Source organism: Biomphalaria glabrata, chromosome 18 (genome assembly GCF_947242115.1).
Source record: "Biomphalaria glabrata chromosome 18, xgBioGlab47.1, whole genome shotgun sequence".
Taxonomy (NCBI): domain Eukaryota; kingdom Metazoa; phylum Mollusca; class Gastropoda; family Planorbidae; genus Biomphalaria; species Biomphalaria glabrata.
In genome coordinates, this window is record NC_074728.1 from 2,879,655 (window position 1) to 2,903,200 (window position 23,546).

At 36.2% G+C, this 23,546-nt stretch overlaps 3 protein-coding genes across 6 annotated transcripts in view; 1 reads left to right on the forward strand and 2 right to left on the reverse strand.

Annotated features, from left to right (window-relative positions):
* LOC106058032 (uncharacterized) overlaps positions 1 to 2,855 on the reverse strand; it is a 43,072-nt gene extending 40,217 nt beyond the window's left edge. For all 3 annotated transcript variants that reach the window (XM_056016592.1, XM_056016593.1, XM_056016591.1), the window contains exon 1: positions 2,635 to 2,855. The gene's annotated coding sequence lies outside the window, so the exon portion shown is untranslated. The remainder of the gene's footprint in view (positions 1 to 2,634) is intronic.
* A 3,027-nt stretch (positions 2,856 to 5,882) lies between these two features.
* On the reverse strand, positions 5,883 to 16,800 carry LOC106066086 (uncharacterized). Its single transcript, XM_056017841.1, has 4 exons — positions 16,601 to 16,800; positions 11,507 to 12,600; positions 10,467 to 10,556; positions 5,883 to 8,982 (listed from the first exon to the last, which is right to left on the reverse strand). The coding sequence occupies exons 2-4, from the start codon at positions 12,564 to 12,566 to the stop codon at positions 8,657 to 8,659; spliced, it is 1,476 nt and encodes a 491-aa protein (XP_055873816.1). The 5' UTR covers positions 12,567 to 12,600; positions 16,601 to 16,800; the 3' UTR covers positions 5,883 to 8,656.
* Positions 16,801 to 20,764: 3,964 nt separating this feature from the next.
* LOC106066083 (probable serine carboxypeptidase CPVL) overlaps positions 20,765 to 23,546 on the forward strand; it is a 12,221-nt gene continuing 9,439 nt past the window's right edge. The window contains exons 1-2 of one of the 2 annotated variants that reach the window (XM_013225050.2): positions 20,765 to 20,867; positions 23,061 to 23,546. The exon at positions 23,061 to 23,546 is cut by the window's right edge and continues 2,280 nt beyond it. In XM_013225050.2, the coding sequence (XP_013080504.2) occupies positions 23,066 to 23,546 (481 nt within the window). In that variant the 5' untranslated portion in view covers positions 20,765 to 20,867; positions 23,061 to 23,065. The remainder of the gene's footprint in view (positions 20,868 to 23,060) is intronic. The other variant, XM_056017380.1, reaches the window with a different exon arrangement.

Below are 23,546 nucleotides of genomic sequence, written 5' to 3' on the forward strand. Positions count from 1 at the left end.
ATACTAAGTCAAGCTATATTAGTTGAAATTTAGTTATACTTTGGTAGAGTTCCATTGCTAGTTGAGATACTAAGTCAAGCTATATTAGTTGAAATTTAGTTATACTTTGGCAGGGTTCCATTGCTAATTGAGATACTAAGTCAAGCTATATTAGTTGAAATTTAGTTATACTTTGGTAGAGTTCCATTGCTAATTGAGATACTAAGTCAAGCTATATTAGTTGAAATTTAGTTATACTTTGGCAGGGTTCCATTGCTAATTGAGATACTAAGTTAAGCTATATTAGTTGAAATTTAGTTATACTTTGGTAGAGTTCCATTGCTAGTTGAGATACTAAGTCAAGCTATATTAGTTGAAATTTAGTTATACTTTGGTGGAGTTTCATTGCTAGTTGAGATACTAAGTGTCAAGCTATATTAGTTGAAATTTAGTTATACTTTGGTAGGGTTCCATTGCTAGTTGAGATACTAAGTCAAGCTATATTAGTTGAAATTTAGTTATACTTTGGTGGAGTTCCATTGCTAATTGAGATACTAAGTCAAGCTATATTAGTTGAAATTTAGTTATACTTTGGTAGAGTTCCATTGCTAATTGAGATACTAAGTCAAGCTATATTAGTTGAAATTTAGTTATACTTTGGCAGGGTTCCATTGCTAATTGAGATACTAAGTTAAGCTATATTAGTTGAAATTTAGTTATACTTTGGTAGAGTTCCATTGCTAGTTGAGATACTAAGTCAAGCTATATTAGTTGAAATTTAGTTATACTTTGGTGGAGTTTCATTGCTAGTTGAGATACTAAGTGTCAAGCTATATTAGTTGAAATTTAGTTATACATTGGCAGGGTTCCATTGCTAGTTGAGATACTAAGTCAAGCTATATTAGTTGAAATTTAGTTATACTTTGGTGGAGTTCCATTGCTAGTTGAGATACTAAGTCAAGCTATATTAGTTGAAATTTAGTTATACTTTGGTGGAGTTCCATTGCTAGTTGAAATACTAAGTCAAGCTATATTAGTTGAAATTTAGTTATACTTTGGTAGGGTTCCATTGCTAGTTGAGATACTAAGTCAAGCTATATTAGTTGAAATTTAGTTATACTTTGGTGGAGTTCCATTGCTAGTTGTGATACCAAGTCAAGCTATATTAGTTGAAATTTAGTTATACATTGGCAGGGTTCCATTGCTAGTTGAGATACTAAGTCAAGCTATATTAGTTGAAATTTAGTTATACTTTGGTGGAGTTCCATTGCTAGTTGAGATACTAAGTCAAGCTATATTAGTTGAAATTTAGTTATACTTTGGTGGAGTTCCATTGCTAGTTGAAATACTAAGTCAAGCTATATTAGTTGAAATTTAGTTATACTTTGGTAGGGTTCCATTGCTAGTTGAGATACTAAGTCAAGCTATATTAGTTGAAATTTAGTTATACTTTGGTGGAGTTCCATTGCTAGTTGAGATACCAAGTCAAGCTATATTAGTTGAAATTTAGTTATACTTTGGTAGAGTTCCATTGCTAGTTGAGATACTATGTTAAGCTATATTAGTTGAAATTTAGTCATACTTTGGTAGAGTTCCATTGCTAGTTGAGATACTAAGTCAAGCTATATTAGTTGAAATTTAGTTATACTTTGGTAGAGTTCCATTGCTAATTGAGATACTAAGTCAAGCTATATTAGTTGAAATTTAGTTGAAATTAGCTTCAGTAGAAGAAACAAGTCAACTTTTAGTTGAAGCTAGTAAGCTGAAGTTACCAGTTCTAGCAGTGGACAGGAAAGTATTTTAATTGAAGCAAGAAGTTATTATGTTCATAGAATCATGAAATTTGGATTGATATCATTTAAATTAATGTCATGTTTTATTAAGGTCTACATGCAGTCTTCATCATTTTTATTTTGCAAGTAGTTCCTAAAATGGACTTCAAAACGTACGGACCACGTAGAAACCATTGATAAAACATTTAAAGAAAAAAAAATATCACGTGATAACCTTTTTTGATTCGGTTGTAAGTTATATTGTAGAGATAAAGAAACGCGTGACGGAATGTTGTTTGTTTACGATTTGGTGAAAGAGGTCCCTTGTTGTCGGTACTGCAATGCTGCTTATGAATGAAAGGCATCGTACATAATTAATGTCATGATATTCATCAGTGATATCCTTCGCATCTTCTTATTTAGGAATGTCAGACAGATCTCTGCACTGACGTTCGTTGAGTTGAAGGGTAAGCTCCTAGGTCCTACATGTCATACAACCTTAACGAAAACAAGGCAACTATCTTATCTTATACATTACAGACGTTACTATATCGATGTGCTAAATTTTCTCCTGCATCTTTCTATACAGAAGTCGATTTCACTAATGTCTTGTGATAGGCCCTGCCCTCGTAGCTGTTGTTGGTTGTCTGACTTCGACAGATTACTCTGGAGATGTCTGGGTGTCTTGTACGATTGTCAACTATGTTCGTGTGTCTCTATACAAACTAATAATACTAAGTGTCACACTACACTAGTGTTTCTTAAAGGTTTGGAAACACTGGTCTATACTATTGGTTTCTCTTCTTATCTTATATAATTCTGTTTAGAATTCTAGATCTATTATTATATTATATTATATGTTAATATTAAAACCAATACTTACAGCCTAGACTAGATCTATTGTTCTAGAATCAGGAAGTAAGATCATCTAGATCTAGATCTATATCAAATCTAGATTAGTCTATTTAATTTCTATTCAATTTATTGAACAAGACATATCCAGATGTAAATAGAGAGATATCACCTATACTTTCTCCAGATATAACAATACTGTAGTTCGATGTTGTTTTGAAAATATATTTTTAAAATTTTGTTTCAAATTGAATGTTTATTTTTCTCGTGTCTTTTTCCCGTAACTATTTTTTGTCAAGTCAATGGCAAATCGAACATTTATATTTTTTCAGTGCAGAGCATTAAATTATTATTTGTTATTATTTAGCAATTACGCATCAATACAGTTGTTATAACAATTGACTTACTTAATAAGACTTATGTCAACCCACTATATACTGGGATACTTTGACTGACTGGACTGTGGTTTTTAAGAGTTAGTTTTTACTGATAAATAAAAAATCTGCAGCGGCCATCGCGGTACTGCTATCCCATAATATTACAAAAACTGAAATAGAAAAATTATCAAAATTCGAATGGCTGTAAATGTTGAGTTGTTTCCTAAGTTAAGCGTTTAGGTTCTTTAATCACGGACTAATGTGCAGGCTAATAGATTTCAAGTCGAATAATAGATCTACATTCCTGTTCCATGATTGGGCTCCAGTTCCATGATTGGGCTCTAGTTCCATGATTGGGCACTAGTTCCATGATTGGGCTCTAGTTCCATGATTGGGCTCTAGTTCCATGATTGGGCTCTAGTTCCATGATTGGGCTCTAGTTCCATGATTGGGCACTAGTTCCATGATTGGGCTCTAGTTCCATGATTAGGCTCTAGTTCCATGATTGGGCTCTAGTTCCATGATTGGGCTCTAGTTCCATGATTGGGCTCTAGTTCCATGATTGGGCACCAGTTCCATGATTGGGCACTAGTTCCATGATTGGGCACTAGTTCCATGATTGGGCACTAGTTCCATGATTGGGCTCTAGTTCCATGATTGGGCTCCAGTTCCATGATTGGGCTCTAGTTCCATGATTGGGCTTAATCGATTAAGAGTTTGAAATCTACGTGATAAAGAGAATTATTATCGGATATTCCCGAACATATGACGTCAAACGTTAAAGAGAGAGAGAGAGAGAGAGAGGTTTTTTAACGTGGCTATATGTCGTGAAATATTTGGCGATCATCCAGACCAAATCAATAAAAGAGAAATATACTCGAAAAAAAGTTGGCATTGAGACTTGCGTGCCACGCTAGACAGCAAGGAATGCAACACACCAAGATATAAAACATACAAAGACATGCAACACACCAAACATGGAACACACCAAGACATAAAACACAGCAAGACATAGAACAGACCAAGACATAGAACACATCAAAACATAGAACACAGCAAGACATGCAACACACCAAGACACAGAACACACCAGGACATAGAATAGACCAGGACATAGAACACATCAAAACAAAGAACACAACAAGACATAGAACACACCGGAACAGACCAAGACTAACAACACACAAAAACATAGAACACAGGAAGACATAGAACAGACCAAAAACATACAACACACCAAAACATAGAAGACATGCAACAGACCAAGACAGAACACACAAAGACATAGAACACACCAAGACATAGAACACACCTAGACATAGAACACACCAAGTAATAGAACACACCAAGACTTAGAACAAACCAAGAAATAGAACACACCAAGACATACTACACACCAAGACATATGCCGAAAATGTGGAAATGTAGGTGAGTCAATTGAACACATAAATGCAGGATGTTTAGCCCATAGACATAAATAAATATAGACTGGAAAAAGGAAGTAACTTCATGTAACTTGAAAACATGTATATCTATTGTATTCGGATTTTCGAATTCTGAAAAATTGAAAAATTGCATGATCTTCAGTCTTAGAGATTAAACAAAACTCCTAGACATAAATAAAGTACACAGAAATGCAAGTCACAAATTTTCGTTTCATAAAACTCTATTATCGGCCAGTCTATATTTATTTATGTCTATGGTTTAGCCTTATCGGAATCAGCCTATCTAGGTCACCATAACCAAGTTGCAAAGCTAATAAACCAGCACGTGGCTTTGGCACACAATTTGATCGGTAAGGATACTCCTCCTTCTTACAAATACTCTCCACAAGAGGTTCTCGAGTCTACTGAACATCTACTGAACTGGGATAGGCCTATTTCGACCGACAAAAAGGTAGTTTTAATCGCCCTGATCTGCTGCTGACCGATAAAAAAGAAAAAGCCGCTACCATTATTGACATCGCCGTACTACTATCTCATAATTTTAAAAAAACTGAGCTGGAAAAACAACGAAAATATTGGAACCTTGGCTTGGAGATTAAGCGTTTATGGAAGTTATCTAAAAAACAATATACCCCATTGTCATATCAATCGAGGGAATAATAACAACTGACCTCAGAGAGACCTTCAAGGCCCTTGACATTCATAGGAACATTCTCGTTGCCTGTCAGATGGCGGTACTGCTGCAGACCTGCCACATCACCAGAAAATTCCTCGGTGGAAACTGATAAAGGGACTACAATGAATTTTGTTTCCCTTTAACGAAAATCGACCCTGTCTGCGACAGAGAATGAATACTCGTTCTTTTCTAACATAATAATCATAAAGGCTTGCCTTCGAGTCCTAAGATTAATGAGGGCTGCAGTATTTCCCTCGGCTACGCAGCCCCAACTGTGACCTACATATTTTGACACATTCAGGGAAAGCATAGCCATTATCCGACGGTGGTATATTAAGATTTTCTTTTCGCCGTCTCCGTCTGTCCTCGGCAGTGGATTTTCTTTTGGTCTCAAATGTGTATCTCGCGGCCTTTGTGAGTGACCTCCAGCTGTCTCGTTCTGAGGCCGTATGCAACCAGTTTGCTCTCTTCTATGTCAACAAAGGAAAGTTGGCGCCAAAAGCTGGTCTTTAAAGCGTTTCTGTGGGGCACCTCTGTTACGTCGACCACCTTTTAGCTCACCAAAAAGGACTACTATAGGCATACTATATGAAGACATTAATTACAGCAACTTCAGCAACCATTAACTCTTTCTCTCCGTAATTATTTTCCACGTTTCGGCGGAATTCTTCATTTTCCTTAGTAGTATTTCACTCCCCTTGTTTGATTAAGCCCAATAACGTTTCCGTTGGCTATTAAAGAGGAATGCGTGCTCTTTTTAAATAAGACAAAGTCAAGTGTATAAAATCAAACATTAATTTAATATAATGAACTCAAATCAACGTTGGTCTCGTCAGTTAGTAGGGAAAGAGTTAATGAATAGCGAGAGACACTGAACATAATACGAAACAAACCAACAATGAGCAGTGAGACCCTCCCCTCCCCTTGTCCTCTTTCACATATTTTAGTTTTTAATAATGACCTTTCTGCTATGACCCTTGACCCTTTCCTATTCTATTATATGCAATAGTTTGTTTTTTTCTGTAGGCTCACATTTACAAATGGATTCTGAATAAAGGTTTTTATTTTATTTTTTATTTGTTACTACTAGTTTAATTATTAATTTGAGTTTGAGTTATTTGCATATTTTTATTATTTGTAACTGCCTTTGTAGCGCTTGAGCTTTGTGGCAAAGCAAAATAAAATGGTTAAATTGTTTAATTGTTATATTTTTAAATTGCTGCTAGTCCAGAAAATAATCAAAGTTTATTTTCAATGTTGACGTGCTTTAACCTTTTACTGGACAATGTGCAGTCAAGCGTGAAACCCTAATCCTGTCTATATTAAGATCTCTACACATTCTGAAATCTATTTTGTAAGTTATAATAAAAAGTTGGCGTAGAAAAAGAGTCGGAAAAAAAACGTCTTTTAAATTAATTGTACAAATTAAGAAATAAGAAATAGTCTGGAAAGAAAAATATAACATACAGTAACGTGTTCAGAAAATTATGTTCAGTTCCTAGCGTTAATTCCTATTCTTCCAGTTCATGCCATTTTCTTTTGATTATATATTTTTACAACGCAAAAAAATGTGAAAAAATGTTTCCCTTTGAGTATTACGCTTACTTGATGGACCTGTTATCTCAGGAGAACAGAGCTACTGCTACTCTATTTGTTAGACATGTTTCAAATGTTCCTTCAGAATTAAAGATCACTACCTCCTAGCACAAGCCTCCCGCAGGACTGAGGGGGATGGTGGAGGGTTTGAACCCTGGAGCATCGAGACCACAGTCCAGATTGCATACAACACGACCAAGATGACATCCTGTCCGGTCAAGTGAGATTCATTTATCAATAAAAGACTGCTTCAATTATTTGCTTGCATTAATATTTTGATTGCACCACAATGTGAGACTACTGTTAACACTCCTATACTTCAAATGTACACACGTTCAGCCAGCTTCCTCTTCTCTGGCGTCATTTCCGTTCAACTGTACATTCACACTGCAGCGTGCTACATTTACACCTTAGAGCGCTACATGTACACCTTAGAGTGCTACATTTACACCTTAGAGTGCTACATTTACATCTTAAATTGCTACATTTACACCTTAGAGCGCTACATGTACACCTTAGAGTGCTACATGTACACCTTAGAGCGCTACATTTACATCTTAAATTGCTACATTTACACCTTAGAGCGCTACATTTACATCTTAAATTGCTACATTTACACCTTAGAGCGCTACATTTACATCTTAAAGTGCTACATTTACACCTTAGAGCGCTACATTTACATCTTAAAGTGCTACATTTACACCTTAGAGCGCTACATTTACATCTTAAATTGCTACATTTACATCTTAGAGTGCTACATTTACACCTTAAAGTGCTAGATTTATACTTTAGAGCTATATATTTACACCTTAGAGTGCTACATTTACACCTTAGAGTGCTATATTTACACCTTAAAGTGCTACCTTTACACCTTAAAGTGCTACATTTATACCTTAGAGCTATGTATTTACACCTTAGAGTGCTACATTTACACCTTAGAGTGCTACATTTACACCTTAGAGTGCTACCTTTACACCTTAAAGTGCTACATTTATACCTTAGAGCAATATATTTACACCTTAGAGTGCTACATTTACACCTTAGAGTGCTACATGTACACCTTAGAGTGCTACATTTACACCTTAGAGTGCTACATGTACACCTTAGAGTGCTACATTTATACCTTAGAGTGCTACATTTACACCTTAAAGAGCTACATTTACACCTCAGCGCACTACATATGTACAACTTCGCAATTACACCACATTACCCTGTTATTATATAGTACCCTCCCGACCTGTTTGGCATGCTCGTTGAACATCAAGTGCTTAAACATGTAACATAGCACACACCTAATTTCATTCAGCAATTCAAGCTATAAATAAACTAGAGTATGAATATATCCTTGACTGCACGGAGTAGAAACATATACACAACTTATAAAATTATCATTCTAATTTGAACATTTCAAAATTCCAAAATACAATTAGGATAGACTGACTATACTAAACTGTCTGATATACAATCTTCTATGGCAGCCAGCTGCCTCAATTTCAATTTTCAGCCATTGTTAACGTTTCATCGTATGATCGTTCTCTCTTTCTGTCCTCTAAATGCCTCTAATGGAGAAAGATGGCCAACAGATCTTGTTTGGTTCCCCAACGGGTCAACAGATAAAGGGATATGTGAAGGTGAAGGTGATTGCGTTTACTGTCTGCCACTGCTTTATCTCTTCAATTATGTACCGAGCTTCCTCATTGGTGGCTTGACACCTTGTGACCATGTGTTGGGGTCCAAGACCATTAATCTTATAAGTGTGTGTCCAAAGCCAAGCGAGCATATCACTTTGATATCTGGCAATTATCTTTTTTTTTTATTTCAAATTAAGGAAAGTCCTGAGAATGCTTCTGGTAAGTCGGGAATTCTAGCAAGAAATACTGGTCACAAAACCTCATCCGTGTCGCAATACAAACAAATTAAAGGCTGGCTGAATGACGCGTCTGAAACTAGTTTAGAAGCCTATCTTCTTTTTAAATCTTTGGAACTTACACATTTTAAAATATCGTCAGCCAATACCTTGGCGACATGAGGATATTCTTTTTCCAAAGCTTTTTTAAATTCTTCAAACGCTTTCTCAGTTTCGTTGTCCATAAGAAAATTGAAGAAAAGCTCGTTGGCTAATGCCCTTGTTGAGGCCTGACTAACCATTGTTCTTTCGTCATACGAGAAGGCGTCGCCTTGAAACATGTAGTCGGCCAGCTTTCTGGCGTCGATCTCTGTTTTCAGGTAACGGAAATTTCTTCTCACAGCTTGTTTATCTAGTTCAGGACTGAGTGGACTGCGACCTGGTTAGAGAAATTAAACAAGTTACTGTTGGATGCGTGTTGCATTGTTTAACATGTCAGAATGACTTTACTCCTATTTAGTTATAAGTGAAAAGGCCGTTAACAAAAACATAAATTGTCAGTTTGTTTTTAGTCAGATAAAGAAGCATTGTAAAATTATCCCTTTCAGACCTTGTGATCTATTTGGCGAATGATGTAAAGGTCATCTGTTTTAACGAGGGTGTCATGTGGCCAACACAACGACCAACCGCCTATACTTTCCCTAACTTAGGTCAGGTACATATTAGAGCTGGGTGGACTGAACTCCTATTGAAAAAACAGAGCAGGAAGGACTCAATCCTCCCGTAGTTCTCTGGCAAGAAACTTGGCCGTCCGGCGTATTGCCTCATAGCTACCATACAAGAAGTCGAGTGACTGCTCAGACACGTCCCCCCTTAGCTCCGGAGCTGGGGACACTCGTACAAGACGTGCGACACTGTTTCGACGCTCTTTCCACAGTGACGGCATCGGGAGTCAAAGTTCGGACTCAGAAATTTCTGTCTTCACCAGGATTCGAACCAGAGACCCCTAGTTTTGAAAGCCAAGTTCTTTACCCTTCCGCCACCGCACCGAAGAATTTTACTTTTATAATTTGTGTGCACCAACTGCCCATACTTTCCCTAAATTAAGTCAGGTACCCATTAGAGCAGGGTGGACTCAGAGGCGACCTAAATTTGGGCCACCAAATTCGCTTTGCCTAGGATCTCCAGTTACCTAAGGCTGGCCCTGGCAGAACCATAAAAAAAAAGAATTTTACTTTTATAATTTGTGTGCACCAACTGACTATACTTTCCATAAATTAAGCCAGGTACCCATTAGAGCTGGGTGGACTCAGAGGCGACCTAAAGATCCCGAAATTAAAAATTCCTGTCTTCACCAGGATTCGAACCCGGAACTCCTTGGTTCCGAAGCCAAGCGCTTTACCACTCCGCCACCGAAGCATTTTGCTTGTATAATTTGTGTGCACTTTTTGATATTGAAGAAATCTCTAAGCTTTGTCGCTGTTAGCCAGAGACATAGCGAGGGGGGGAGGGGCAAGGGACACGATACCCCGGCGCCACCATAAGGGGGTGGGGGGGGGGCGCCACACGCAGCTTATGTTTCTATGTGATATTCGTGGAACATGCCCCGGGCGCATGTGTCTCTCACTACGCCTCTGCTGTTAGCGCGAGCTTTCAATGCAGCGTCCTTGACATTGTTGAGTCCCTTTTGTTTATAATTATTATCTGATTTGTAGAAATCCTGTTTACGTTCGTTACTTAATTAATACAGTCCAAGCGAAAAGGGAGAGAAGCGATATAAAGAAATGTGCTGGCGATAGAATGGAGCATAAAGAAAACGCTGGAAAATGAAAGAAGGAAAACTGAGGGCTTTGTTTTTGTTTGTTTGTTGTTTTTATTTTTAAATAGATAAAATATAAATAGTAAAGTGTAAGTTATAATTACTTAATCCGTTTGGCAATTGTTGAAGAAACCTTGGATGCATTTTCCTCGAATCACTGGAAAGGGCATATTCGAACCTTGGATGATCTAATTCTAAAAAAAAAGTTTATTAATATTAGAATTCTTTTTTTCTTTTACAATGACACCGATTAATTATAATAATTTATTTAGTGGTATATTCTTCACCCGGTAGTGGTTTAGTTAGCTCCTGTTAGAATTAGATTGTGATCCTTGTGATCAGGATTTACCTAATTATTAGTCCACCAGGATAGATAGAGATATAGAGATAGATAGCTAGGAATAGATAGATATAGGTAGAAAACTAGGAATAGATAGAGAAGATTAGATAGATAGATAGATAGATAGATAGATAGATAGATAGATAGATAGATAGATAGATAGATAGATAGATAGATAGATAGATTAGATAGATTAGATAGATAGATAGATAGATAGATAGATAGATAGATAGATAGATAGATAGATAGATAGATAGATAGATAGATAGATTAGATAGATAGATAGATAGATAGATAGATAGATAGATAGATAGATAGATAGATAGATAGATAGATGCTGGATGGATGGATGGATGGATGGATGGATGGATGGATAGATAGATAGATAGATAGATAGATAGATAGATAGATAGATAGATAGATAGATAGATAGATTAGATAGATAGATAGATAGATAGATAGATAGATAGATAGATAGATAGATAGATAGATAGATAGATAGATTAGATAGATAGATAGATAGATAGATAGATAGATAGATAGATAGATAGATGGATGCTGGATGGATGGATGGATGGATGGATGGATGGATGGATGGATAGATAGATAGATAGATTAGATAGATAGATAGATAGATAGATAGATAGATAGATAGATAGATAGATAGATAGATAGATAGATCTTTTATTTAACCTTGCTGCAAAAGTTTATAAAAAAACTTATAATGATTTTTCAATTAATATATGCTTAATATGAATCTTTTGTTATTTACTGTTAAGGATTCTAAGAACAAGTTTGGCTTACTATTGATCTGCGAGACTGCGAAAAGCAATTGGTGTGATGACCTGACATTGGGAAGGCTGGTCTGGTTCAAACTTAGTCGTCTGGAAAGTTTACGGTTAGAACTGTGATCTTCTGTCAAATTTGGAGCACTTTGCGGGCTTTCAGATCTTGATAAAACACTCCAGTTGTTCTTCAAATCTCTAATGGATTGAGAATTATTCTCTTCTGCAAAATATCTAGAAGAAGCGCTATTATTAGCATAGTGTTTTTGTTTTGCTTCTTTCCCAATGTTGTCTTTTGGTTGAATAGATTTGAGAACCGGTTTAGAGCTAGGAGTCTGCTCGTAACGTATAATTCTTTTCCTTGGCATGGAATGATTGGTTTCTAGATCTAGTCTTAGCGATTTTTTGGGGGCACTAATCTTATTGGTATCACTTCGTTTCTCAACAGTTTGAACGACATTGACAACTGGTTTAGAGCTAGAACACGAGTCGTATTCTAAAGTCGTTTTCCTTAGAATGAAAGGATTGGCTTCTAGATCTGCTCTTGGCGAGATTTCTTGGGCTTTCATTTTTTTGGTATCGCTGTTCGTGTCAACAGCTTGAACGAAATCGACTACTGGTTTAGTTTTAGATGATGAGTCGTACTCCATAATCTTTGTTGTTTTGTTTGTTGCTGAGTTGGTTTCTAGGTCTAGCCTGGGCGATATATTTCGGGCATTGCTTTTTTTAGTATCGCTTTTGGGGCCATTCGGTCGAAAGTCAAAACGATCAGCAGTAATCAAATTTCTGACTTCGTGTATTCTTGGCAAAAAAATTTGGACGTTTCTTGCATCCTGTTCATTAATTTCTGCGTCTGTTTCAAAAGTATAAAAGTGAAGAAGCTGGGTTGCTATACAAAACGCCAAGGCGACCGTCTCTCTCTCGTGTTTCTCGAGAGTGTTCTGTGTAGAAGTATTTATTGAACCTAAGAGTTTTAATAATTTCTTTAGTAAACGTTTGATCGTCTGCTTGGATTCTTCATCGCTTACATTTATCATAGGAGGGTTATCATTAGAAGTGCTACTAAATGTTGATGTCATTCTAAAATTTTCGTTGCTTCGTAGTCATTATTTTCTGAAAAAAAAATATGCAACCTAAAAATTAACCTGAATGTAAAGTTTAAGATTAGGTCATGGCAGTCCTAAAATAGGCCAGGAATATCAAAACTATAAAGTAACAATAAAAACATTAAAAATACCTTTGTTTTTTAAAGACAAATACCTCATTTATAAAAATTTATAGATCTATTGTTCTCTTAAAAACTAATAAATGTTGGATTGAAAAGATATGGAATTTTTTTTTTTACCCAGCCCATTTCCCCCCCCCCCTCCCCCGAGAGAGAATCCTTGTTAAGCGATTATATAGACTTATAGGTTATACTAGACTTTATAATATTCCAATGATTGGTCGTCAGAAAACGATGCGCAAATTTTTCCAGAACATTAATTTAATATGATATACATTTGAAGGCGAAAATTCCAGAAGAAGTTTATATAGTCTGTTTCAGATGACTATTTTCTGGTTCTCTAGTCAAATTATTTAATTGTTTTTTTTTACTTTAAAAAATTATAATGGTCAAACCAGAGTTTTCCAAGTGTGGCCAACGAGCTCGTAATTCTTTTCTCGGCGATATAGCCTACATCAACTGCTAAATTTCTATAAAAATCTTCAGAACCGTTTCCGTCCAGGTTTCATGTTCCACGAAGATCCGTGCTGAATAGAGGAATTGTCAAAAAAAAAAAAGTAAATAAAGTTACCCTTTCCTACTTTGTGATCTGAAGGGCAAACGTTTCTATGGCCGAGTGTTAACGGGGGGTTCTGGCATCACGGGATATCAAGTTGTGAACTTTTCAATAAATTTTTTTTTAAAATTCTACACTTACTTATGAGCAGTATAAAAGTTAAGTATTCATATCTATTTCAGCCATAACCTATATATTGTTAATAAGGAGGCAGTGTAGTTTTGTTTAATCTCTAAGAATGAAGATCATGCAATTTTTCATAATTCGGAAATTCGAATACAGTAGATATACATGTTTTCAAGTTACATGAAGTTACTTCCTTCGGCCAGTCTATATTTATTTATGTCTATGTATGAAACATTTCAGCCTATGGATTTCCCAGAGAAGTCACTAGGCAGTAAAAATAAAGAATCTTCTTTAGTGATCTAAAAGTTTATTTCAAGACATGTTAAATACTAGTTTTGGAGCGCATCACCTTTGTCAAATGTATCTGCTCAGATCTGGGAATTAGTGCAGTTGCAGGGGCGGCCTTAGGCATAGGCAAGATAAGAAAGCTGCCTTGTGCCTCCGATTGGTGGGGGCCTCTCATATGACTTAACGCATTACGAAACCTGTATCAGATATCAAATAGATCAGAGCACTAGGTCTCTACGTCAAGTATAGCCTAGCTCTAAATGTCTACTATGACTATACTCTAGATTTATTGACAATTGTTCGAATTTACTTATTAGATTACTTATGTTAGAAGATCGTTGGGTTTTTTTTTTTATGAATTTCGTAATTTTACTTTTTCGGTGTTTTATTTTAATTATTATTTTTTTTTGCTTTTTCATTAGAGGCCACCAAATTCGCTTTGCCTAGGGCCTCCAGTTACCTAAGGCCGGCCCTGGCAGAACCACAAGAAAAAGGAGCCTGGCCAAAAAGAGGAAAATTCTATTTGACACACAAGAAAGAGCTATGTTGGGAAATTTATTTTTCTATTTCGATTGTTTGAAATAATCACCCAATTTAAAAAAAAAAAAAAACACTATATGGTCTGGCAGATAAATTTAATTTTTTTTCGCATTCTTTACTATTAAATTGAAGTCAAATTCGATTGTGCTTCTACCGACATGGATAAATCAAATTTCGTCAGGAGCGAAAATGCTTTCTACAGATTTGTCTGTTACTTCAGAAACCTCTAAACTATCGAAACAAGAGCCTGCTGAGATATTGTGTTTGGTTTCTAGAAATACATAAAAAAAAAATAATGTAAAAAATACACAGTTTAAACAAAGTGTAATTGGAACAGTGGTGTAATTAAATTTGCAATAGATCTAGAGCAACAACAATAAATCTGTGCATTTAATAATATTTTTACCATTTTTTAGGTTTCTCAAAACGCTATGATCCTATCACTTATCTGGACGGATTAGGACAGGGGTTCTCAACCTGTGGGTCGCGATCCCCTTGGGGGTCGATAGACGATTTGACAGGGGTCGCCTAAGACCATTGAAAATATGGATTGTTATTGTCTATTCTTCTATTGCAGTGTGGGGGCGGGGGAGGGAGGGTCGCGGCAGAATGGGGGATTGTAAAAGGGTCGCCGAGCTTAAAAGGTTGAGAACCGCTGGATTAGAAGAAAGAAAAAAAGACAGGGTGACAACCTGAATTCGAACTCCTAGATAACGCCTCATTGAGCCGACATGCTAACCACTCTGCTAGTGATGTACTTATGACTATAGAAAATTTTATAGTTATATGTTGTTTCAATTTAGAGCGGCGACCTATAAAGTGGACTACATCAGATTATACCACCACTTCATTCAAGTACAATTTCTTTCCCTCTTCCAGTTTTGTTTTGCTATTCATTTAGCCTAATCACTTCCTCAAATGATCGTTTCCACCCGAGTGCCACGCTGAGGCAGAATAGCGTGCCCGGGTTGATCGATACCTGTACATTATGTAGTCTGTGACGTAACTTACATTAGAATATCTTTAATAGCTCTAATTAATGGACTATGGGAAATACCTAAAGACGTGAGAAAAGTTTGGGCCAAGCTTCATTTAGATATTCGGAAATACCACTTTTTTGAATAGTGATAAAAAAATGTTTGTTTAATCAACGTTTAATAATCCATGTATTCAATGTACACTTTAGCCCTAGCCGCTATTTACATCCCATAAAGGCAGAACGCATGCTCTAAATTTTTAAGTCTTTAAATATAGCTAGACAAATGGACAGTCCTGGGATTGGCACAATCCATGGATCTTCGGACTCGACAGGTCCACCTAGCAGCAGCACCGATTTAGGCGGACTCTACAATCCAGACACCCACAAAATAAAAACATTTGTTTGATTAGTTTTGTTTCTGATTAGTTTTGTTTCGCCAGTGCTGTGATTTTTATTCTTCGTTTTTTTTAACTTCAGGGGTCAACTGTCCTATGACCCAATAAGAATCACGCCAGTCCTGTAATAGCATTTGATTCTTTTAGTTTCGTTACGTCGCGTTACAATGTAAACTAACTTAAACATGATATGGTACGTTTGAGCCGGATGACAACGATGTCTTGATGTTACGATGAGATTGTGTTGATCACACAATGCGTTTCTGATGTTATAATTTTGTACTGATATCTCCTTAAGATTATTTCTGAATTCTCAAAACACTATTGTAATGCCGGAGACACCACTTTAAAGTATTAACTCAAAACTGAAATCTTCTTATTTGGTCGTCCATTCGATATCAATTGCAACTTTAAACACAAGAATAATAAACAAGCATTGTATTCTGTTACCACAACCATAATGTTTTGCTTATTTCCCCTAACACTTAAGTCTAAAAAAGTTTTAACTCCATCTTTCCGTAATTATTTTTCATAATCCGATGGAATTATTCACTGCTCATTTATAGCTCACCTCTCTGTTAGGGTTAAACTTCAGTCACTTTGTAATCAAAATATATTTCATTTGGCTTAGATTTAAATGCCGAAGACAAAGATATTTCTATATAACGCAAACTAATATTTGTAAGACCAAAAAATAATTTAATGTGGCCAAAATCAACGATGGCATCGTCGATTAGGAGAAAGAGTTACTGCAAATGAAATGCAATGTCGTTATACTAAAGAGGCAGACTGCCAGTAGCCTTCTTTGTAGTTCCAACACTTATTGTGACTGAAACTTCTTCGTTATAGTTAGTGTTGTTTTTTAAATCTATATTTCACAATTAAAAGACATTATTTATTCAGCATTAATTATCTGAGAATGTTACTCTTTCTCAATATCAGGTGACGATAACTGAATTTATTAAACCGTCAAAATTCACTAGATTACAAAATGGAGTACATACATTTTTAAAAACTTCCACTTGGTATCAATCTTTCGCTTTATGTTCCTTATAGAAATCAACTATTTCTAGCTGACTCTAAAGTCTCGAACGTTGGCTTCCTTCACATTTTATATAAACAAAATGTTTGATTCATTTACAAACAGAACAAAAATTTACAGAAATGTAGATTTAAACCCTGGCCCTCCGTCTGAAACATTAACTAGAACTTGGAACACTATTGATTCACTTACGTAAGCAACAGGTTATGTTTGCCCTCTAGTTTGACCTTTTTAGGTCTACCTATGCTTTAAACACGCTCTTAAAAATTCAATAAATCAATATTATGTTAGTTTAAAGATTAGTATTATCATTTGATTCATTGTTTTTCAACTAGTAATCAAATTAAAACGCTGACAGAAATCTTTCGAAATTATAACACATCATTAAGCTGAAAGTTAGAATTATCTCAGTTTCTCTTTGTAGAAGACTTCTTCCAATTAATTACATATAGCCTTTTAACAGTTCCTCTATTCAGCTTGTATTCATGGGTATTGATGGTCAAAAGTTAACTAAAAAGTTAGAACTTTTAGTTTAACTTAAAAAAATTAATTGAGGCCAAAGTTTAACTAGAAAAAAAATAGTTTAGTTAAAATCGTAGTTTAACTATTATTTTTTTTACAAACTATAAAGTTTAATTAAAATTTGTACAACTTTTCAATATGTGGTACATTCCTGTTTTCTGGTCATGTGACATCAACAACTTTAATTATCAAAAAGAGTATAGCAGTTAACAACTATTTTGTCAGTCTGCATTTAAAGAGGGTAAAGTTGAAGATATTATTTTGAAATTCATGATAAACTTTTAGTTTAATTACTTTATTTTAGTTGAAACTTAGTTTTAGTTTAACTTTTTAAATTTAGTTTAGTTCCCATCACTATTAGTATTCATGAGTGAAACCCGTGTAGAACCCAGACGGATCTAGAAAATGACTCTAACGATTTTCCTAGAAATTAGTACACGAATATTGTTCGGAAAAGCTATTTGGCTACATTGAAAAAACTTTTTTTTTTATCGTTATAAATTTTTCAAATTATAATATTTCCGCATGTTCATTAAAGATTTTAATCAAAAAATCAATTGACAATTCGGAACATTTGGCGCATTGTCTTCTATGTGTAAATATTTAGGCCTATCATAAGAATTGTATAAACTCTAGTAGATCTATACATTCGCTCAACCAAGATGTATTAGTTATTAAGAGCGAAGGGATCTAGTTCAGCCTCATCTGAAGAGATCAATTCATTTACTATTCATCAGCTAGTATTTGCTATTTGATACTTGATATTTTGTGTTTCGACACAATTTAGGCTATGCCATGCCCATAATCCATCAAGGGTTACTTCTCTTTTATGGCTTAAGTACTAAACGTTATATACAGCTAAGTTACTAAAAATGAAGTCCATTCACTACTCAAATAGTAAAAATGTATATATAAGTACAAAAAAAGTTCCCCTTTCAGACCTTGTGATCTATAGGGAAGATGATATAAAGTTCATCAGTTTTTGTGGCCTATGATAAACGAGGGTGTCATGTGGCCAGCACATCGACCAACCGCCTTTACTTTTTCCAACTAATGTCAGGTACCCATTAGGACTCAGAGACGCCCAAAGTTACCGAAATAAAAAAAAATCCTAGTCTTAACCAGGATTCGAACCTGGAACCCCCGGTTTGGAAGCCAAGTCATTTACCTCTCAGCCACCGCGCCTCCCAAAAAAAAATTATATAATTTAATAAACATCTGTTGTAAATCTGGTCCAGCAACGTCTGTAGATACATAAATTTAACATTCACATTTATTGCAGAAAGATTTTTACTGACTCGTGAAGCAGTATAGTTTTAAGACGGGTTGTCTACCTTGTTTTTACAAAGCTCACCGTGTCTGGTAAAAAAGATTCCGGCCAAATTTTGATGCCCGTTGCCGACACTGCGGGGAATCAGAAGAGACGGTGGCGCACGTCTTGCAAGAGTGTCCGCAGCTCCGCGAGCTGCGGGAAGACGTATCCAGTGATTCACTATGTTTGTATGGAAGCTATGAGGCACTACGCCAAACAGCAGAGTTCCTTACCAGGGCACTACAGGAGACCTAGGTCTCCCTGCCATGTTACCAATTGGAGTTCATCTCAGGTAAAAAAGAGCACGTTTTAGCCAATCTCGAATTAAATTCGAACTCTGCACAATTATTCATTAACGATGACAATACATCAATAAAAAAATATACAACCAATTACTGGTTATTAATTTTTTAATACCGACAAGGGAAACTATGTCCCCTTACATAATTGTGCACGCTATTTCTCCCACACCCATTCTCGGTTCGAGTTGAAACATTTTAACAATTTTTATGTACCTAACATAACATGAAGTGAATTTAAAATGAACCAATTGGCCAATTCATTATCTGGCAATTAGTTATTTTGTTTGATATCGAGAAAAATAAAGACAACAACGTCTACATTCCTGAGTGATATAGTTGTAAGTGCAGAGTTAGAAAAGCTTTGTTGTTTTTATTTATTTTTTAAAAAATATTTTTGTTTAATTAGCATGCTAAGAAAATGAACTATTGAGTTGGCTCTCCAATTTTATTTCATTTTATGAGCTACAAAAAGGGCAAACCAGAGCTACCTACCCACACTTTAGTAACTCGGAGGAGAGAAAGAAACCTTATCATTCAGCTCCCTGTCCTCCGTGCGGGGTTCCCATCCGTAATATAGTCATGTGCCGCCCTGGAGGAGTGTGTCCAGGTTGGACGGGGCCACAAAACGACACATGCACCGCTCTAATTTTGTGGTGTAACATCGACAACAACAACAGACTGATGCCCTCCCTGGTCACGGCCACATTCTTGTAGCCTATGCCTGCGAGTCTTGGACGCTGACTGCAGAGCTAGAGAGGAGGATCTTAGCAATGGAACTGAGATGCTACAGAAATATTCAAATCATCACTTACAAAGATCGCATCCCAAACAAAGAGATTAGAGACAGGGCTGATACAGCAATTGGACCCCACGATGACCTGCTTATTTCTTTTCAAAAAAAACGTAAGTTTAAACTCTACTTTTACTTCACAAGGTCTTCGGGGCTCGCAAAAACATTCCGTCACGGAACAGTACCAGAAAAAAAGAAGAGAAGAAATCATTGGGAAGACAACATATAAAAGGATGGACGGGCCTGTCATGGAATGAAATTCTATCCAAATAAAGGGGCGGAGATGAATGGAGAAAGACTGTCAACAGCTCTTGTGTGGTGCTCCAGCAGGGAAATATGAACACTTGTACTGACTTCAGCAGCAGTTTATCAAAGATGGGTTTGTCTGTTAAATATCCCAGCATTCAGACCCTATTTAAACTCATATTGACAAAAACAAAGAACACTTATTAAAATAATTTCACTTTATGTATCTGTTCACACAGTATATATGTATATATTTCTGAAAGTAATTTACTTTTTAATTACTTATGTATTGTATTTCTGTATATTTTGTTCGCTAATTAATTTTTGTGTACTTTTAGCATTATACTTTCGTTTAAGGATTTTAAAAAAGTCTATTTGGTATTGAATATCGTTTGATTTAGTGACTATTTCTAATTATGTGACTATGATTCGAACTAATCTAGTTTATAATGGAAAGAAGTGCGTAAGCCAGAATTTTTTTAGAAAATGGAGGTGGTTTTTTTTTTACTTGATGCATTTGTTGTTTACATGTTTCTTCCAGTAGTTGATCCGGTTATCCAACGAATGGATTATGGGTATTAAAAAAAAGAAGCTATTGTAAAAGAAGCATGTCTCTTCATGCGCTCTCGCCATCTTTAGGGCGTCTCTGAGTCCACTCAGCTCTAATGGGTACCTGACATTAGTTGGGGAAAAGCGGTTTGGTCGTTGTGCTGGCCACGTGACATCCTCGTTAACCGTGGGCCACAGAAACAAATGACCTTTACATCATCTGCCCCATATATTCTTATGTCTGAAAGGGAAACTTTTTGTTTACAATTAGGATGATTTTGTGGCGATACGAGTGTTTATATTTCTAACATCCATGTCCTCCCCGTCCTACTTGTACATAGTATTAGTATGTGAACTGACTATTATTGGTCAGACATTTCGGTTATCTGGCTACATGTTATCAAAGTTGATAATAAACACATGTGTTAAGTGTAGTAGGTGCAGACTGATGATTTCCCTGACGCTGCTAGACACAACGATGTCTTTGGTTTCAATTCAAAATTGACAGGTAATTTTTTGTTGTGACCAGAATTATTACTTTTTAGGTAATCAGAAATGTTAATCACTTGAAATGCTAGTGATTTATGAAGAATTTTGGCTTTTAGTTTTAATAATTTTTTAGGAATTTTTTTTACCTTTACCTATTCCTTAGTGTGTTGGATCGTTGGGGCACCAAGCAAGATTCTTCGACCTTCTTTCTCCATTCCTCTCTGTCTTTTGCCTTAAGTTAGAACCTCTTTCAAAGGCAGGCCCGTGCATTCTTTTATGTTGTCCTCCCATCGCTTTCTCAGTCTGCCTCTTCTTCTTTTTCCTGGTACTGTTCCCTGAAGGAAGGTCTTTGCGAGCCCCGAAGATCTTGTTACATGGCCAAAGATTTTTAGCTTACGTTTTTTTATGATAGTTAGCAGGTCATCATGGGGTCCAATCGCTGCAGTAACCCTGTCTCTAATCTCTTGGTTTGTGATACGGTCTTTAAATGTGATACCTAGGATCCTTCTGTAGCATCTTAATTCCATTGCTAGGATCCTCCTCTCTAGCTCTGCAGTCAGCGTCCAAGACTCACACGCATATAAAAATGTTGCCATGACTAGGGTGCGCATCAGTCTGATTTATGTGCCGAGGGCTAAGCCTTTGTCTTTCCATATTATTTTAAGTTTTGAAAGGGCTGCTTTGGACTGTGCTATTCGGGCCAGTAGTTCAGGGTTCCTTCCCTCATCTGAGACAATAGCTCCGAGGTAATTCGATTTCGCTGCTAACACTAGTCAGCTTTTGACATCCAATACTGATGCCCCTTTTAAAGCCCTGTTGGCTATTGGTCATAATTATTTTTTTTCGGCATTTATTTTGCATACCCTATGCTGCGAAAGTCTTGTCAATTCTTCTTCCTCCAATGCTTACGGTACCTTCACAGCCCTCGAGAGCATCATCCATTATCCTTTCAAAGAAGATATTGAAATGTGTTGGTGAAAGTAAGCAGCCTTGTCTAACTCCAACTGTGGTTTTAAAATAGTCCTCGATATTATTGGTGAACTACAACGCACTGGTGGCATCCTTTTAGATGTTCTGGATAACTTTAATTATGTTTTTAGAAATGTTGAACTTTTCCATTGTCGCCCAGAGTGCCCCGTGCCATACTAGATCGAAAGCTTTCTTGAAATTGATAAAGACATGGAAAATATTTTCTTGGTGTTGGAAGTATTTTTAACTGGAATTAGAGGGGGAAAAAAGGTCATAGCATCGAATACAATAAATCTAGAGCCAAGTTTTGCATACAATGAACCCTGACCTCTAGCATTGCATGTGTTGTACCCTGACCTCAATCAGTAAAAGCAAAAAATTGCAATCTCTGATCGAGAAAACATCTAGCTGTTGCACACGTCATAATGAGGAATGACCTTTAACGTCAAATAAGATTTCCAGTGAGATGTCATTGAACCTAATGAGGACGTTTCGAAACAGACGTTTAGTGCAGCCGTTTGGCGCGGGACGTTCTGGCGCAAAATTCTTGAGAAAGACACATTATGTATCTTGAATTTTTGGGGGCTTTTCTAAGGAATGAAACAAACTTCTATAAATGTAAGTACAACCAAATTTTTGTGCGAAGACCGACTGATACATTATTTCATATATATTTGATTTTAGGTGTTATGTGATTTTGTTATGTCACTAATATCATCAACAGAGTAATAGAAAAACATCGATGCAATTAGTTTTTGATTTACACAAACTAAAAAAAACAAAAAAAACTATTGGTTGTCATCCTTTGGGTTTCGTCGGCCCTACCTAAATCTTATGACGTGGGAGGGTTCGGTGTGGAAAGAAGATCAATATCTTCGGAATCTGAACAATGGTACTTCGCTATATGTACAACAGAAATAGTTAAACATTTTATTAAAACATTGTTATTTGTTGTGGGTGGGGGGAAGAAAGAGTATGTATACTTTACAGTGTTCCCTTGACTATATGTAAGTTTCCTCTCTTCACATTTTTAAAATGTAATAATGTTTTAAACTTTGAGTCTATTATACAAACATTTCATTTTTGTTATAGTTGATGTGGTCGATTTCTCTTACAGTAGTAAAGAAAAACAATCATTGACTCAATTCTTATTCTTCGGAATCGAAGACATTGCAACTTTAAATACTTCTACATGTCTTGATTACATTCATACAGTCTAAATGATCATATTTCTCTTACACAGGCGCAATGGAACAATTACATCTCTATTACAGCCTTTTCGTCCTCCTTTGGTTCATGACACCTTCAAGCAGTCGATTGTTCTTGACTCCTTACATCAACTCTGGGGCCTTCCAAGCTGCAAGGCAACAAAGTCTCGTCCAAGATGAAGATGGAATCATTCCCAGAAGCCACTCCGGCTTCATTACTGTAGACATGAGACTAGGAAACCATCTGTTCTTCTGGTACTTTCCAGCGTCAGATTCACGCGCATCGCTTCTGGTTTGGTTGAATGGAGGTCCTACTGTGTCCTCTATGGTTGGACTATTTTTTGCGAATGGGCCCATGAGGACTTACAAAAGACAGAACGGGGAAATGGATTATATCGCATGGAACAGCTCCTGGACTAACTCCTTCTCAATGCTTTATATTGATAACCCAGTTGGTACTGGATTTAGTTACACTGAGAGTGAGAAAAAAGGATATAGAACAACTCAGGAAGGCTACGCTA